Source organism: Dromiciops gliroides, chromosome 2, assembly GCF_019393635.1.
Source record: "Dromiciops gliroides isolate mDroGli1 chromosome 2, mDroGli1.pri, whole genome shotgun sequence".
NCBI classification, from domain to species: Eukaryota; Metazoa; Chordata; class Mammalia; order Microbiotheria; family Microbiotheriidae; genus Dromiciops; species Dromiciops gliroides.
In genome coordinates, this window is record NC_057862.1 from 272,842,426 (window position 1) to 272,861,999 (window position 19,574).

At 37.6% G+C, this 19,574-nt stretch overlaps 1 protein-coding gene across 13 annotated transcripts in view; it reads left to right on the forward strand.

Moving 5' to 3' along the window:
• The window catches only part of MIA2 (MIA SH3 domain ER export factor 2), a 119,302-nt gene that overhangs the window by 54,938 nt on the left and 44,790 nt on the right, over nt 1-19,574 (forward strand). For 9 of the 13 annotated variants that reach the window (XM_043988254.1, XM_043988258.1, XM_043988255.1 and 6 more), the window contains 6 exons: nt 1,690-1,761; nt 5,527-5,550; nt 5,921-6,031; nt 6,631-6,702; nt 11,596-11,700; nt 19,450-19,572. In XM_043988254.1, the coding sequence (XP_043844189.1) occupies nt 1,690-1,761; nt 5,527-5,550; nt 5,921-6,031; nt 6,631-6,702; nt 11,596-11,700; nt 19,450-19,572 (507 nt within the window). The remainder of the gene's footprint in view (nt 1-1,689; nt 1,762-5,526; nt 5,551-5,920; nt 6,032-6,630; nt 6,703-11,595; nt 11,701-19,449; nt 19,573-19,574) is intronic. The other 4 variants (XM_043988256.1, XM_043988259.1, XM_043988257.1 and 1 more) reach the window with 2 other exon arrangements.

Below are 19,574 nucleotides of genomic sequence, written 5' to 3' on the forward strand. Positions count from 1 at the left end.
TCTTTCACATACAATCCTTCTCTCCATGCATGTATTACTACCTTAGTTCAGGCCCTCATCATCTCTCATCTATGTTGATGTAATAGCTTCCTAATTAACCTCCTTGCCTCAAGTCTCACTTCACTCCAATCACTTCAGTTCTACCAAAGTGATTTTCCTTAAGGGTAGATCTGATTATATGACTCTCCAACCCATTCAGTTTAGGTGGTGATATCCTGTTTCTAGGATAAAATATAAATTCCTCTGCTTAGCTTTTTTTCCCTTTGAGACCTGGAATACATACTATTTATAGAATCATAGCATATTGGAATTGAAAAAAAGCATCACATTAGTCTGCTCCTTCCTCTTTCAAAATCTTTTTTTTTTTTTTTTTGTGGGGCAATGGGGGTTAAGTGACTTGCCCAGGGTCACACAGCTAGTAAGTGTCAAGTGTCTGAGGCCGGATTTGAACTCAGGAACTCCTGAATCCAGGGCCGGTGCTTTATCCACTGCGCCACCTAGCTGCCCCTAAAATCTTTTTTTTTTTTATAATAACATTTTAATTTTAAGTTTGAATTCCAAATTCTATCCTTTTCCTCCTCCTCTGATCCCTCACTGAGGCAGCAAGCAATCAGATATAGATTATATGTATGCAATTATGTAAAACATTACTATATTAGTCATATTGTACAAGAAGACAAAAGAAAAAAATTAAAGAAAGAAAGTGAAAAATAGCATGCTTTCAGTCTGTGTTCAATCAATATCAGTTCTTTCTCTGGAAGTGGATAGTATGCTTCATCATTAGTCTTCTGGGATTGTCTTGGATCATTGCATTTGCTGAGAATAGTTAAGTCATTCACAGTTCTTCATCAAACAGTATTGATGTCTCTGTGAACAGCATTCTCCTGGTTCTGCTCACTTCACTATTCATCAGTTCATATAAGTCTTTCCAGGCCTCCCTGAAGTCATCCTGTTTGTCACATAGCACAGTTATATTCCATTATAATCATACCACAGCTTGTTTTCCGCTTAGCTTTTCAAGCCTTTCATAACTTGCTTCCAACTTCTCTTTCCAGTCTCATTGGTTATTACTCAAATTCCCACATTCTGAGATCCTCCCAAACTCTGCAGTCTGGTTTCTTAAAGGTGACACTCCATCTCCCTTCACTGTACTGGTAGCCCCTCATGCCTGAAATGTGCTTTCTGCTTACCTCCACCTTATAGCATTGCTTTATTCTTGCATGGTTCTGCTCAGGTACTGCCTTCTATGTGAAGCCTTTCCTGAATCCGCTCAACTGTTATACCTTCCCTCCCAAACTACCTTCTGTTTGACTACTTTGTATTTATTCTGAACACTTTTACAGCTCCTTGTGAGTTGACATTGTTTAATGCTTTGTATTTGTATCCCTAATATCTAGCACATTGCTTGGCACATAATTGGTGCATAAAAATGCTTGTTGACTGATTTATTTGACAATGAAAATTAACAAGCAGGGGTTTGCCATTATTTCTGTCTCTCTTTGACTTAGAAAAGGGGGAATTGAAGAGAAGGGGATTAAATTTATATGCCTGTAAAGTAACTTCTTCTGGGCTCTACCAGTCTGCAATCAGGGTATATCTCCCCTGCTTTTCATATAGTCACCAAAATCAAATTTGAGAGCCTATGGAGGTGTTTTAGAGACTCTGACATTATCTGTTGTTTGATTGCAGTGTGAATATCTAGAATCATCTTTAAAAGATGGAAACTTTGAGAAAGAGTCATCAGAAATAGCCATACTGGAGGTAAGAACAGAAAGAAAAGGTGGAGTAGTGGAGTGATTTAAGGAAACTGGGAAAGGGTCTTATTTTTTAAAAAAATTAATAACATTATTAAAGCTACAAAAAGACCATCCTTGGGAGAAATTAGACACACATTCTTCAATAAGAAAAAAAGTATTATTTAGTTTGGATGGCCAACTAGAGCTTCTCCAGAAACAAACCAATAAACTACACACACACACACACACTCTCTCTCTCTTTAGAGAGAAAATAGAGCACAAAGACATAGCTCAAAACACTTTGGAAACAGGAACTTTCATTTGTGAACTTGTTTATAAGGTATTGCATCACTTTTTGGCCTTTTGGCCTCCCCTGTTGACCAGATCTCGTTATGCTGTAGAACATACTACAGCCAAGGGAATCCCCTGCTTCTAGTCCAGTAGTCTACTAATACTGCCATTTTTCTGCGTAATAGAGTATCTATAGAAGAGATATCATTTTCTTTTTTTTTTAGGATTTATATATATATATATATATATATATACATATATATATATATACACATAATAACATTAATCATATTTCTGCATTAGTCATGTTATAAGAGAAAAATCAGAGCAATGATGAAAAACCTCAAAATAGAAAAAACAACAGCACCCAAAACAAAAGAAATAGTATGGTTCATTCAGCATCTATACTCCACATTTCTTTTTTTTTTTCCTGGATTTGGAGATCCTCTTCTATCATGAGTTCCCTGGAACTCTTCTGTACCATTGCATTGGTGAGAAGAATATAGTCCATCACAGTAGATCAACACTCAGTGTTGATGATATTGTGTACAATGTTCTTCTGGTTCTGCTCATTTCACTCATCATCAGGCCACGCAAGACCCTCCAGGTTTCTCTGAACTACTCCTGCTCATCGTTTCTTACAACACAATAGTATTCCATATTCATATACCACAGCTTGTCCAGCCATTCCCCAATTGATGGGCATCCCCTCAACTTCCAATTCCTTGCCACCACATAAAGAGCAGCTATAAAATATTTTTGTACCACGTGGGTCCCTTTCCCCTTTCCATGATTTCTTTGGGAAAAAGACCCAAAAGTGGTATTGCTGGGTCAAAGGGTATGCCACAGCTTTAGAGATATCATTTTCAAAAGAGGGGAACAAGGGAGAAAAGTGAGTTATTACTCATTTGCCAGCTCTTTTACCATCACTTCACATTCAAGTTTCTTTAGAGTAAGGTAGACTTGGAAAAAAAAGCTTTGTATCAACATTTATTAGGAAAGCACTTTTAAATACAGCCAAGCAGAGAGAGTCTAGGTATTGTGTTTCTGTTGTTTGGATGGATGTGTGTAAGGTAAATATTGGGAAAAAGAAGGAGTCTTTTGTTTTTTCTAAGCTAACAGATGGAAACAGATCACTTCTTTTCCCTTATAACCTATAAACTTTCTTAGCCCTCCCACTAGTATTTTCCAGCTACTATGTTAGCATCAAAAGATTCTCGGTGATTTGGGCTTCTCTAAATAGTAAAAGCACTAGATTTATAGCTACAAGTCTTGGATTTGAATCCTGCTTCATACTTTCACTTTTTGGGCTTCACTTTCCACATCTCTAAAATGAGGGAGTAGTTTAGAGAATCTCTGAGATCCCTTCCAACTTCCAATCTTATAATCCTTGCTGTGTTCATTCACAATAAAAAAAGTTTACAGTATGAATTCCATATAAAATGAGCAGGAACTTAGATGAATTATTCCTTGTTTATGACTTTTCTAATTAAAATAAATGCATTTTCTTTTTATTTCAACAACTGAATATATATTAGGCAATTACTTGTGTATAAAATACTGTAATAGAGGCCTGGGATACAAAGATGAAAAATGATGGAGTCTCTGCTATTATAAGACATGCATGCAGATAAGTATAAGAAGAGGTAATAGAGCAAAGAAGAGAACAAAAAATACTGGGAAATTTGAGCAGGAATTATATTATTTAGAGTTGGAAAGGACAGTTGAGATCCAACACCCTCATTTTATAGAGTACATGAAAAGGAAGCAATAGGAATTAATACTGTACATCTGGATCCAGATTGTAGAGGGCTTTAAATGCCAGGTAAAGAATTTGTGTTTTAACTGGTAGCCAGTAGGGAGAAAGTTTTTGAGTAGGAGCAACACAGTGCATTTATATATTAAGAAGAATATTTTGCCAGCTGAGTTTAGAAAAGAGAGAAACTCAAGACAGGGAAACTGGTCAGGAGGCTATAATACTAGACTAGAGGAGAATAATGGAGGTAATTAAAATTTGGGGTGACCTTGAAAAGAACGATTTCAGCAGAATTGTGGAATGGAAAGGGGTTGAGGAATGAGTGGGGTGTTGAGAAAGTATAGACTAAGTACAGTCTAGTCTTTCAGGAATTCTAGCAGTGAATGGGAGTTGAAGGTTGAAATAAAGGATGACCTTGAGGGGATAATAGGGTCAAGAAAGAGTGTATATGTTTTTTTGTTTGGTTTAGTTTTTACTTTTTTTTTTTTTTTTTTTGCTATTTAAGGATAGCAGTGACCTGGATATGTTTATAGGTAATTAGGAAGGAGCTACTACAGAGGAAAAGGCTGAAGATGAGAGAGATATAATGAACCATAGGGTACATCTCTTGAGTAGAGAGGAGGGTTGCCACAGACCTAAAGGAAAGGAGTGAATAAATAGAGAAGATTTGAATATGGAGATGGGAGGTTAGGGAGCAAAGAGAAGATGGCTTTAATCTGTTCAATAAAGTAGGAAACAAAATGATATGCAGAGAGAGATTGCATTGGGGGTATAGTTGTGGACTTTGTGTAGGAAGTTTAGAATAAGCCTCTGTCAAGAGTATGATTGGGACTCAATCAGATGAATAAAGGGATTGCTCTGCATTAGTAAGACCTCACATGATATTAGATATTATGATTTTTTACTGAATCCACCAGCAAAATTTTTTATTCTTTCAGCTGGGGCTTGGCATGGCAATCACTAGGAGAGGAGAAGTCAAATAGATGATAGATAGATAGGGGTGACCCAGGATTGAGAATTAGCAGAATATAATGATAAGGTGTCAAGTGATTATTGAGTTGAAATGGCAAACTTTAAGATGAATACTGTAAAAGGAGAGAAATTAAGCCAGGACAATGAATGAGGAAAACAGAGGGATAGATAGGCCAGAAGATTAGAGCCTTTTCATCTTCTTCAGAGTAAGCTGTCTTGTTTACTATCTCTTGGTTCTCACCCACTCTGCTACACAGGATTAGTTGTTCTGTTTCTACTTTGACTAGTTAGAGACACAGTTTTTATAGGTAAATAAGAAGTTGGCTCAGTAACATCATGAGAGATGTTAGGTTTACCAACTCTAATCTCACATATAGTTATTTTTCATTTTGAGCTGAGTATTATGGGAATTCCTCCTCTAAGTTTTCATATTTTTATATTCTATTGGCATTCATAAACATCAGCAACAGTGGTTAAATTTAGGTTTAGCCTTATCATACAAGCCAGAACTTTTCTAATTAGGCTGAAATTGTTCACACTCTTGATGAAAACATTTTCAGATATAATACAACTTTATAATAGCTGAAGATTTAGCAGATAAAAAGAAACCAACATAGTAGTGGTGTTTTTATTTTGAAGTAAAGGGGAAAAAGGAAACTTGTTTGTACCCAATTTTCTAACAAAAATTAAAATGTTTACTTGTTTTGCTTTTATTTTGGCATGTGTTTTCAATTATTTGTGGATCTTTTTGTTGTTGTTGGGGGGAACAAGTTGTTTGAAGGATCACAAATAGAGGTATGTTTATTTCATCATCTGTAAGCCAATTTTAATAATCTAGTACCTGATGATAATTTTAAATAATAATAGGTAATAGAAAATTGTAATTTTTTACCTTCATAGAGCAGGATTGCCTTTAAAACTGTTTTGAAGTACACCTATAATTTTCTGATTGATATGTTCATTTGTTATTTGATTGTCATTTTTAAGTGAATGCCCTACTCATTTTTTCTTTCATACTGTCTTGGAAGATACAGTATTATTTAATCAAAGTCTAATAGTATTATTAATCATGGCAAATAAGCTGATTTGAATTATTAATGAAACACATGCATTAACCCTAACCAAAAATACTTATGTTACTTTACAAAATTGACATTTTTTTTAGACTGAACATGAAAAGATGAACAGGTCAAACTCTGAACTTAGGGATAAAATACATTCTCTAGAAACATACTTGGAAGAGGAGAAATCTAAACGATCAGAACAAGATGAGTTGGTAAGACTTTTGCGTATGGGGAAATGAAAAGGGAAGGGCAGTCTGGGGTGATTTAAACTTCGTGGCTTTTTAAAAATATGTTAAAGGAAGTAGCTTACATTTAACCTAAAAAGTCGCATATACAGTAGACTGTTTTTACTTTCCAAAGAACAAAAATGAAAATGCTTTAAGTTTCTGTTTTTTGTTTTTTTTCTCTGTTTTCTCCTGTTGGCATTTAGTATAAGAGATGGCACAATGATATGTTTGTCAGTGACTGCTTAATGAACTTTTGAAATTATGACTTTTTACTAAATATCATGAATTCATCCAGTTGGGATTTGGTAAAATATTATGGTTTAAACCAAAGATGTTATTTTAAATGCCTCTTTGATGTTTACTACTTATATTACTGCAAAAATACAAAAATAGTTGTAAAATAGTTGTATGATAAATAAAGTGGTTATAAAATAGCGTTACAATTTTGTGCAGCTCTTAATTATAAATGAAAACTATTTTGGCTATAAATATGTAATCAGATTTTATAACAGATGTTTCTAACAATGGATAAAGGCTCTTACAATAAAAAAGTACTTAAATAATTATTAACACTGTCTTTCCAGGTGGCTGACATTAAAAAACGGGTACAGTCATTTGAAGATGAATTAAATGCTATCAAGTCACAAGTAGCTGAAGTAAGCTGAATTGGATGGTCGCTTTGTAAAGTATACAGATACTTTTAATTTAATGTAACATTTTAAAAGTACCATTAAGAACATAATATAGAAATGTAGAATTTTAGAGCTGGAAGGAATCTTAAAAGTTTAGTACAGGCCCATTATTTTTATAGATAAGGAAGCAGGTTATCAAGGAAAATATAAATTTTTTTTTTTGGCTGGGCAGTGGGAATTAAGTGACTTGCCCAGGGTCACACAGCTAGTAAATGTCAAGTGTCTGAGGCTGAATTTGAACTCAGGTCCTCCTGAATCCAGGGCCAGTGCTTTATCCGCTGTGCCACCTAGCTGCCCCCAATTATAAATTCTTGATACAGATATTCACAGCCTTCTACAACTTGGTTTTAAAAACCTGTCAAGTTTTATTTTATACTATTTCATTCATTCATTCACTCATTCATTCATCTATCTGTTTATTTATTTATTTATTTAGGGGTTTGAGTTCAGAATTCTTTCCCTCTGTCATTCCCTCCCTCCCTCCCCTCCATGTCCCCAGGTTGCAAGCAATCAGTATAGGTTATACATGTGCAATTATGTAAAACATTACCATATTAGTAATTTTACATAAAAAGACTCAAGTGAAAAAAAAGAGAAAGCACAAAATAGCATGCTTCATTCTGTGTTCAGTCAATATCAGTTCTTTCTCTGTAGATGGATAGTATACTTCATCATTAGTCCTTTGGGATTGTCTTGGATGATTATATTGCTGAGAGTAGTTAAGTCATTCACAATTGCTCATAGAACAATAATGCTGTCACTGTGCAGTATTCTCCTGTTTTTGCTCATTTCACTGTACATCAGTTCATACGAGTCTTTTCTGAAATCATCCTGCTTGTCATTTTTATCGCACAATAATATTCCTTTACAATCATATACCACAGCTTATTCAGTCACTCCCCAATTGATGGACATTCTTTCAATTTCCAATTCTTAGCCACCACAAAGAGTTGTTATAAATATTTTTTTCTTTTTCTCTTTTTCAGTTACTGTTGTTAACTGTTTCCCTCCTCCATCCTATTCCCTTCCCCATGATATTTACTCTGTTATCTATCTTCTTTCACCCTATCCCTCCTCAAAAGGGATTTTCTTCTGACTGCCCCCTCCCTCAATCTGCCCTCCCTTCTTTTACCACTCCCTCTTTATCCTCTTCCCCTCCTATTTTCCTGCTGGGTTAGATAGATTACTCCACCCAATTGAGTGTGTATGGTGTTCTCTCCTTGAGCCAACTCGGATGAGATTAAGGTCTTTGAGGCAATTCTGATGAGTGTAAGGCTCATTCACTGCCCAGTTTAGATAGATTACTCCACCCAGTTGGGTGTGTATGTTAATCCCTCCTTGAGCCAACTCTGATGAGACAGTTCTGAGGAGTGTAAGGTTCTTTTACTACCCTGCTCTTCCCCCATCTCTCCCCCCCACTCCATAATCCCTTTCCTGTTTCTTTCATGTGGGATTTCACCCCATTTTACCTCTCCCCTTACCCCTCCCCCAGTGCATTCCTCTTACCCCTCAATTTTATCCTAAAGATGTCATCATGGGGCAGCTAGGTGACACAGTGGACAAGGCACCCACCCTGGACCCAGGAGGACCCGAGTCCAAATCCAACCTCAGACACAAGACACTTACTCACTGCATGACCCCAGGCATGCCACCCAACTCCAACCAACCCACAAAAAAAAGATAAAGAATAAATACTTTACAGATATCATCCCTTCATAATTATTTCCCACCTGTGCTCTCTGTCTAAAGTTATTTCTATCATCTCCCCTAATACTGAGAAAGTTCTTATGAGTTAGATGTATCATCTTCTCATGTAGGAATGTAAATAGTTTAACTTTTTAACATCCCTCTTAATTTCTTTTTTCCTGTTTATCTTTTTATGCTTCTCTAGGGTCTTGTATTTGAAAGTCAGATTTTCTATTCAGTTCAAGTCTTTTCATCATTGAAGTCCCATTTTTTCCCCCCTGAAAGATTATATTCAGTTTTGCTGGATAGGTGATTCTTGGTTGTAATCCCAGTTCCTTTGCCATGACCTCCAATCCTTTAATGTAGAAGCTGCTAGATCTTTTGCTATCCTGACTATGGCTTCACAGTACTTGAATTGTTTCTTTTTGGCAGCTTGCAATATTTTCTTCTTGACCTGGGAGCTCTGGAATTTGACTGTATATTCCTGGGAGTTTTCATTTTGGGATCTCTTTCAGGAGGGTGACCAGTGGATTCTTTCAATTTCTATTTTACCCTCTGCTTTAGATTATAGGGCAGTTTTCCCTGACAATTTCCTGGAAGATGATGTCTAAGGTCTTTCCTTAATCATGGTTTTCAGGTATTCCAAAAATTTTCAAATTATCTCTCCTGGATCTATTTTCCAGGTCGGCTGTTTTTCCAAGGAGATATTTCACATTGCCCTCTATTTTTTTATTCATTTGAATTTGTTTTGTTGTGTCTTAATTTCTCATATAGTCATTAGCTTCTGTTTGCTCAGCCCTACTTTTAAAGCAATAGTTTTCTTCAGAGAGCTTTTGTCCCTCCTTTTTCATTTGGCCAATTTGGTTTTTCAAGCTGTTGACTTTTTTTCATGACCCTCCTGCATCACTCTCATTTCTCTTTCCATTTTTTCCTCTACCTCTCTTACTTTATCTTCAGAGTTCTTTTTGAGCACTTCTATGGCCTGAGACCAATTCATATTTTTCTTGGAAGCTTTGGATGTAGGAGCCCTGACGTTGTTATCTTTTTCTGAGGGTGCACCTCAGTCTTCCTTGTCATTAAAGAAACTTCCTAGGGTCCTCACTTTTCTCTGTCTGCTCATCTTGCCTGTCTTTTACTTGACTTTTAGCTCCTTAAAGTGGGGCTGCACTGTCCCAAGCTTCAGGGGGTCCCAGGTGTTATGATTTAAGGAAGGGCAGGTTCTTCACTCGCCTGGCTTGTTCCTTGGTACGTAGATAACCCCAGGCCAACTTGCTAATTAACCAGACAGCAAAAGTTTGTGTGCTGTGGTTGTCAGCTCTGATGAGCTTGCGCCCCTCTCCCACCTGGGCCACTGCTACTCAAACGTACTTCCTGGTTCCCAGCAGGGGTAAAAAAGCCAAGTTCTGCCTTAGCACCAGAAGAGACCTCTGTAATCTCCCCCCACCAATTACTCAGCCCTCTCACCAGACTGTGAGCTTAGTTCCAGATGACACTGGTGCTACAACTGATTCAGAGGCTCCAGTGGTCTCTTTCCCTGGCTCTGCCTGCCTGGGACTGGATGTATGTTAGTGTGACTGTGGGATTGGGTTCCACTCCTGCCTTGGCACAGCAGCCCCCTCCTGCCGACCTTCTAAGCCAACTTTGGCTGGATAATAATCTCAACCCATTCTTTTGTGGGTTTTGCTGCTCCAGGAATTGTCCTATGGCATTATTTGGAGGTTTTTTGGAGCTATCATGTTGCGAGTTCTGAGAGCTTACTGCCTTTCCTCCACCGTGTTCGGTAGCTCTTAAACTCTTAAACATGCTCTCTCTGACCTGGTTTCTGGATCAAAATTGTTTTGGTTAGGAAGTAACTTAGATTTTTTCCCCCCTCAGTCTTTTGATTTTGTTATAATATATCCTGTTGTCTCAATAGGACTCATTCCTTTTTGTTTGATCCATTCTAATATTCAGGGAGTCTGTTATTTGGGTAAGTTTTAGGATCCCCTGTACTAAACTATTTATTCTCTTACCGTTTCTTTCCTTTAGGACTGGCTTTCATTACATTTACCATCTCCTCTTTGGTCTCTTGCTTCATTTCTTCCAGGAATTCTTGTAGTTCTTTATGACTAAGCTGTGTTTTGTTTTGTTTTGTTTTGAAGCCTGAAACTTTACTTGTAGTCATTGTGGAATTATTTCCTTCTTCTGGCTTCCCTCGATCTATAAAATTTCTTGATCATTTTTTTATCTTTTTCTGTTTATCCATATTGTCAGACTTAACTTGGATGGTGGAGTCCTGTTTGCTTTTTTTTTCTTCCTGTTTGCTTTTCTTTTTGTTTTTCTTTTTTTTTGCGGGGCAATGGGGGTTAAGTGACTTGCCCAGGGTCGCACAGCTAGTAAGTGTCAAGTGTCTGAGGCCAGATTTGAACTCAGGTACTTCTGACTCCAGGACTGGTGCTTTATCCACTGCACCACCTAGCCGCCCCTCCTGTTTGCTTTTAACCCATATTGTCTAGGTTCTTGCCCCTGCCTTTTATTTCCATTGATGAGAATCTGTGCTCAGAGTACTGGCAGATTTCATGTCCACTTGTGTCTTCTTGGTATAGAGAACTGCATTCTTAAAAGCTGAAAGAGTTGACTCAGATCAGTATGCTGCAAACGTTTGGAACCCCTTGGGTGTTTTGGGTTCTCATTGCCCTGGAGCTTCTGCATTGGAGCTCTTCAGTCTTCCTCCTCCATTTAGACTTCAACTGTCCTTGGAGAGTTTTTGGGTCTGCACTGGAGGACTTTGTAGTGTTGCACACACTCAGCTTTTCTGATGGACCCTTTCCTTAGTATCCATAGGCTTCTAGCTGTCCCCCTTTGTGCAGATCTGGGCTTACAATAGTTCCTCTTTAGAAGTAAAACTGGGCTGTTATGCTTTTTTTTTTCACTCTACCCCCTTAACTGGAAATAACCTGGGTTTATATACTAGGTTCTGCCACTCTCCTACCTGTGTGAGCAGGTTACTTAATCTCTTAGGCCCCCAGTTTTCTTATTTGTATATAATGAAGTGGCTAGATTAGATGGCTTCTAATCTCATCCAAAACTAAATCATCTAACTGTGTAATCTTTTGATTCTGTAATTGTTTTATTTCACTAGTTATTTTATTCATTTATAGTTGCTGACTCAACATTTCCTATTTTGTTTAGATTAGAACAACTCTAAAAGTATTTCAGCTCAATGGAGAACGACTGAAAACATCAAAAGAAGATGCACTGAAAGAAAATTCCCATCTTCAGGAAAGCCAAAAACAGGTTTGTATAGGTTAAATAGTCACTGATTTAGGAGCACTGACATTCCAAATGTCCCATCCATGTTGTTGTTTTTTGTTTTTTGTTTTTTGTTTTAGTGAGGCAATTGGGGTTAAGTGACTTGCCCAGGGTCACACAGCTAGTAAGTGTTAAATGTCTGAGGCCGGATTTGAACTCAGGTACTCCTGATTCCAGGGCCGGTGCTCTATCCACTGCGCCACCTAGCTGCCCCTTCCCATCCATGTTAATGGCTGGATCAAGCTTGTGCCAGGGCTACTGATGGCTTGGTTCTACATGGTAATATTAAATTTTTTTTTATAGTCATTATATTTCCTTCTCTGTGTCTGTTAGCTGTAGCAAGGTTTAGATGGGTTCTGTGTTCCCAGTAAATGGTACATGAATGTGACAATATAAAAACCTGTTTCTTCTTTTTTGTTGAAAGTAAACAAGGTTGACCCTCAATAAAACATGTAAAGTAGGCAAACACTTTGTTGTGTAGTCAGTTTCATGTATATATTCTCCTTCCCACCCTGGTGACCTTCTTCCTTTAGAAATAAAACTAATCTAGATAATAGTAATCTAGTAACAGGCCCAGACTGATAGGAACCCACATCCATCAGAGATCCTGAGCTTCAGAGCAAAAAAGGTATTAGAGGGCTTTGCTTTCAAGGACTTCGCAATCAGGTACCAAATTCTTGATCTACCCATGGGGTATCTTTTATGTGTGCCTCATCCCTTGTCATAGATGGTGCTGTTTGTTCTTCCTATGGGTGCTGCTGCTTCTGTTCAGCACATACCTCCCAATCTCCTCAGTGTTAGGAGTGACAGGCCATGGCATCTGAAGCTTCCATCCCTGCATGGACATTGTGCCCAGTAACACCTTAGAGTTACAGAGCCATAAAATGTGGGGACCTCATCAGGAGGCCCTTCTCCCATCTTGGAGCAGGAACTTCTACTTCCTACTCCCCTTATTCCCATGATTCAGGGTTGAAATCTGCTGAGGGAAAAATCCATTTTACCTGCTACCTCACTCTCCTACCTGTCCAATGTAGTTCATCTTTTCTACAACTTACATATTTCTTTTGTACCCCTATTAATTACATTGGACCTTGTGGAACTTTACCTTCATTGATAATCAACTCCTCTTTTTAAAAAAAATAATAAACATTTTTATTTATAGTTTTGGGTTCCAATTTTTGTCCCTCTTTCCCTCCCTCTCCTCCCCTCTCCCTGAGGCGGCAAACAGATATGGATTATACATATATGATTATGTAAAACATTACCATATTTGTCATTTTGTATAAGCAAACTTGATTAAAAGAAAAAAAATGAAAGAAAGTAAAAAATAGCATGCTTCAATCTGTTCCATCAATATCAGTTCTTTCTTTGGAGGTGGATAGTATGTTTCTTCAGTAGTCTTTTGGGATTGTCTTGAATCATTATATTGTTGAATCAACTCCTCTTTTGCCATTCATGGAAATATGGACAGCTTTCCAATGTGAATGACTGCTTTCCTCATGCCACCAGCACATTGGGGAAGGAGGGGGAGCAGTTATCCTGTTCCTAGCTCTCCATTGCCAGTTCCAGGGGCCCACTCTGCTGCCATTTTTTGTATGTGTTCATACCATCCAGATCCTTGTTGTTGTGATATATTCACTTCCAGGTCTACCCTCTTCAAGGAATTGAGTACTTGAGTCACAGTCTTCCTTTCTACCATCATACTTAAGCATTTCAAAACATAGTTATTGATCAATAAACATTTTGACGTCCCAAGTCATCAGCATCTTCAGCTTTATTTACCCTCAGCTCCCTGTTCTTCCCTGCTCTACTTCTTAAAGCTCTTTGATGTTAGTTCAACTCTATCCACAGTCAAGAAAACAAGCATTTAAAAAATATTTACTTTGTACCAAGCACTGTGTGAGACCCTGGAGATAGAGTTACAAAGAGCAAAACAATACCAATTTACAAGAAACTTAAACTGTAATGGTGGAGCCAGTTATGGTATATGTATGTGAAACCACATAAAACATAAATTTGAAGTGAATAAAAACATAGTAGAAGATAGTTTGAGAAGGAAGGTACTTACCAACATTTTGGGGAATCAGAAAAGGCCTTGTGTAAAAGATGGCACTTAAATTTTGTCTTAAAGGAAGAAGGGGAAATAGAATACATTGATGAGGAGGGCGTGCATTCCAGATATGTGGGATGACCGATACAAAAGGAGATGACATATCTGATGTATGTGAGAAGAAGAGAGCCCTATTCTACCCCTAGGGTTGTAGTCAGATATCACCAGTTGCTAATTAGACATTTCAAACTGGATTTATCATGGGTATCTCAAATTTAGCATCTCCAAAACAGAATTCATTTCTTTTCTCACATAATCCACTTTTTTTTTCAATTTCCATCAAGGGCACCCCTATTCTTCTAGTCACCTAGGTTCACACCCAGAATCACCTTCACCCACCATATTCAGTCAGTTACCAAGTCTTACCAACTTGACTTCCCCAGCATCTCTCACATCTGTGTCTTCTACACTTTGCTAGCTCAGCATTTCATAACCTCTTCGGTCACCACCTAATTGCACTCTGTCTCCATTATCTTCCCTATTTAAATCATAAAAGTATTTTATTATTTTCCAGTTACATATAGAGATAGTTTTCAACATTTTTTTTTTTTAGTGAGGCTGTGAGGGTTAAGTGACTTGCCCAGGGTCACAGAGCTAATAAGTGTCAAGTGTCTGAGGCCAGATTTGAACTTAGGTCCTTCTGAATCCAAGGCCGGTGCTTTATCCATTGCGCCACCTAGCTGCCCCTCAACATTTGTTTTTATAAGATTTCTAGGGGGCAGCTAGGTGGCGCAGTGGATAAAGCACTGGCCTTGGATTCAGAAGGACCTGAGTTCAAATCTGGCCTCAGACACTTGACACTTATTAGCTCTGTGACCCTGGGCAAGTCACTTAACCCTCATTGCCCCGCAAAAAAATTTAAAAATAATAATAAAAATAAGATTTCTAGTTCCAAATTTTTCTCCCTCCCTCCTTTCCCTCCCCTCTCACCCAAACAGCAAGCAATCTGATAGAGGTTATATATGTACAATCTCATTAAACATATTTCTGAATTAGTCATGTTGTGAAAGAAGAATCACAACAAAAGGGAAAAACCTTAAAAAAAGAAAAACAAACAAACAAAAAAAGTAGAACTAGTATGGTTCAATCTGCATCCTGATTCCACAGTTCTTTTTTCTGGATGTGTAGAACATTTTCCATCATGAGTCCTTTGGACTTATCTTGGATCATTGTATTGCTGAGAAGAGTTAAGTCTATCACAGTTGATCATCACACAGTGTTGTTGATACTGTGTACAATGTTCTCCTGGTTCTACTCATTTCACTCAGCATCAATTCATGTAAGTCTTTCCAGGTTTTTCTGAAATCTGCCTGCTTATTATCTCCCCTTTTTAATCTACCCTCCATAGCTGCCTGGAAAAAAAGTCTGACTCTATTTTTCCCCTACTCAAGAAGTGCTAGTGGATCTCTGTTGTGTCAACTGGATCAGAACCAGTCTCTAACCTATTTATGGCCAGAGCTGCACAGAACAGGCCAGAGATGGGTGAGTCAGGAATTATAGAGAAAATTTATTTTCTAAGTGAGGAAAAAAGGTTTGCAAGCAAGGTGGAGCTATGGACCCATGTGCTGGGACCCCACCCCTTATGGGGAGGGCCTGAGGTAGTATGGGAAGATCTCAGTACTTATATTAGTGAATGTTCAGTGAGTTGTATCCCTAACAATGAGGGAAAAGCAAGTATATGACAAGTTTGATTCATTGCAGGACGTTCCAACTTTGTCCAGTGTTTGTCTTTGACCAGAGAACACCTGGTACATTGTGTGACTAGCCCAGAGGGTGAGATCATCCAGAGGGTAATTGCAAAGGACTATTGTCATGCCAAGCTCAGAGCACAGCTTGCTTGCTGGTCCTTAGCAATGGAAAGAGGTTTAAATTTTACTTTGTCAGTTGCCTCTATGATCAACTACTAACTCATCTTTTCATTTAAAGGACTATTTTGAGCTTCAGCATGACTCCCCTCCACTACATTATGATCCTGTCAAATTGGCTTACCTGAAACCCTCATATATATGCCATATTCTACCTGTGGGGGGCCCACCTTTACACCAGCTGTCCTTCAATCCTGGAATGTTACACCCCTCCCACCTCCAGCTTTGGCTCTTAGAACACCTGCCTTCCTTTAAATCTGAACTCAGGCACCACTTCTCACATGAGTCCTTTCCCAGTCTCCCAGTTGTTTAGTTTTTCCCCTTCTCCTAAAACATATTGTATTTAGTTTTTTATCTGTAACTCTTTCCCCTAATAAAATGTATCTTTCTTGTGGGCAGAGACTTTTATTTCTTTATAGTACCTAGAATACCGTAAGGGACTGATAAATGCATCTTGGCTGATTGATCCCTGTAGATAGATGCTAAGATGTGAGAAAGGTGTTACTGTATCACCTATGTTTCTTAAGAAGCTATGAAAAGAATGATATTTTTATCATATTATCAGTGTAGGCTTATCTTAAAGTACAATATTCTGTTTTCATTTCAGAAATTTTGATTTCTCTATTTCTTTGTAATAAACTTGCATCACTATTACATTTACTGTTATATTTCATCAATAAACAAACAAATTTTTGAATTAAAAAAAAAAAAGAAATTATCCTCATCTTGGCATATCTTTGTACTTCTCCCCCAGTGTGCTAACCTTTAGGGAAGCCCATTTAGATGTCTGAAAGTCAATTGCAGTATGTCCTCATACCTCAAATCCAGCCCTTCTCCAGACTTCTGTTTCTTTTTTTTTTTCTTTCTTTTTTTTTTTTTTTGTGGGGCAATGGGGGTTAAGTGACTTGCCCAGGGTCACACAGCCAGTAAAGTGTCAAGTGTCTGAGGCCAAATTTGAACTCAGGAACTCCTGAATCCAGGGCCGGTGCTTTATCCACTGCGCCACCTAGCCGCCCCCCAGACTTCTGTTTCTTTTGAGGACAACAGTTTTACAACATTGGAGTCATATCTATAACTCCTTACTTTCATTTATCCCTCATCAGTTGCCAAGTTTGGTCAGTTCTACCTTGTCAGAATTTCTTGCACCCTTCCTCTCCATTGACAAGAACATCACCCTAGTTTGGCAATTCATTACTTATCACCAGAACTATGGAAATAGTTCCTCAAGGAGCTACCTGTCTTTAAATTTCCTTTTAACTGACAGAATTGCTAAAATGACATTTTTGAAGCACTGCTCTGACTATATTATTCTCCTTATTCAGACAGACTCCAGTGGTTCCTTTTTTTCCCCTCTAGGATAAAATACAGTCTCATCAACTTGGCATGTAAAGCCTTTCACAATATGTTTCTAGATTACCTTTTCAGGCTTATTCATAGTCTTCCCCTTCATTCAGTCTATGTTCCAGCCAAACCAGTCTGCCTTCTGTTCCCTAAACTCAACATTTCATCTCTTATTTCCTTTCCTTTGTACAGGCAAATTCCCTTTTGCCCTTGCCTTCTAGAATTTAGGCTTCCTTCAAGTCTCAATTCCTATGCCGCTTCCTTTAAGAAACTATTCCTGATCCTCCTAGTGATGAGTGTTCCCTTCTTAAACTATTGTATATATGCTTATCTAATTTATATGATGCATCTCCCCAATGCAATGTAAGCTCCTTGAGGGCAGGAATTGTATTTTCTTTTATCATAATGTTCCCAGCCTCTAAGTTAGGGCCTTGCACTTAGCAGAAGCTTCATAAATACTTCTTGAATTAGAGAATACTTGAGTTGAAAGAGTTCTCCTTTCTGAAAGCATGTCTAAAAGTGGAAAGGTAGAAATGGAAACTAGGGATATTTCAGAGAGAATGACTGCCATGTGGCAATGAAATGGAAGTCTAGAGTAAGAGAGAATGAAGAATCAAAGTCTAAATGGCTAGAAAGATAGTGCTTCTATCAATAGAAACAGAAATTAGAGATAAAGGCATGTTTTAGAGGAAAGCTAGATGACTCCCAATTATTTAGCCCCATTTCTTTTCCTTTGATTCTTTCCCTTTTTATTCATTCTTTTTTTACATTCTTTAAAAAAATTTTTTTTGATTTCCAAATTCTCTACTTCCTGCTGCTCCCCTACCCATTAAGAAGACAAGTAATGATATCACTTATACATGTGAAATCATGCAAAACATTTCCATATTATTTATTTTGCAAAAAAGAATAAAAAACTAGAAATATAAACAAAGTAGGGAAAAGTGTATTTCAATTTTCATTCAGAGTTCATCAGTTGTCTCTCTAGAGTGGATAGCATTTTTCATTTGTGGATCCTTTGGAATTGTCTTGAATCATTGTATTGATCAGAGTAACTAGGTCTTCCACAGTTGATTATCTTCTGATATTGCAGTTACTGTATACAATGCTCTCCTGGTTCTGTTCATTTCACTTTGCATCAGTTTATATAGATCTTTTCAGGTTTTCTGAAACTATCCTGCTTGTCATTTCTTATAGCACAATAGTATTCTGTCCCCATCCTATACCACAACTTGTTCAGCTGTTCCTCAATTTATTTCATCCCCTTAATTTCCAATTCTTTGTCACCACAAAAAGACCAGTCCCATTTCTTACCTCTCTTCTGAGTACTCATCCATAAATCTTTGATAGATATTTCTGTTTGGATGCCCTATTATCACCCTGAAGGTGATCACAGAACTCTTTAATTCAATACTACTTCCTCAGGATGGCTCTTCATATGATTGAAGATGGTTATAAACTTATCTCAAAATTTTCTCTTCAGGCTAAATATTTCCAATTCTTTAAACCAGTTCTCACGTGGCATGAATTTGAGACCCTTTACCATTCTGATTGCCATCCTGTGGACATTCTTCACCCTCTCAAATATCCTTACTAAAAATTTGAGTCTAGTACATAGCATAATATTGCATATGTAGTCTGACCGGGACAGAATACAGCAGGACTGGCCCCGTCCTGATCTTGTCCATTATGTTGCTTTGAATGCAGCCTAAGATTACATGAGCTTTTTTGATTGCCATCTCCCACTCTTAATTTTTATTGACCTTGTAGTCTGCTAAAACTCCTTGATCTTTTTCAGGTGAACTGTGAAGTTGACTTTTCTGAATCCTTATGTAAGATTGTCCATCCTTATGAAATTTCATTTTACTAAATTTGTTCCAATGTTGAGATCTTTTGGAAGCCTATGTCATGTTATTCTGTCCTTTCCAGTGCACAGGTCATTTTCCTTGGACAAAACAGAAACAAAATAAGATTTGAGCTGCTCTGTATTCTCTGGGTCACTGGGTACAACATATGTTGCTCCATCTACCCTGAGTGGCTCTTTCATTTCACTGTTGCTCTCCCAACATCATAGTTTATTCTTTAGCACACCAGGTCTCCTACATAGACAATGACAGTCTCTCCTTTCCTTTTGCCTTTTTGGTTTAAAGTTCTTTTGATTAGATTTGCACTACCGCAGTGAAATATTTTCTTGCCAGTCTTTATTAGATGTGCTACATTTATCCTAGCCAGGAATCTGTGTGAAACCTCAATCCCCCTCTTAGATATGTTGTCTTTTCACCAGCCATTCATGTTCCAGTTCTCCCTTTCTCTTCTGAAGCCCTTGTTTTCTTTAGGTAGCAGTGTGACAAAAATACCACATTTTCTTGTCTACGTGTGTGATTGGAAAATATACTAATTACTTTATGGGGATTCCAGCTTTTACAAGAAGCTAAAGGGTGGAATGAACAACTGGATGAACTTAACGAACAGAAAAAAATGTTTGAAACTTCTAAAGCAAATATGGAGCAAGTTTTAAGTAATAAAGAAAGTCAGATCAAGGT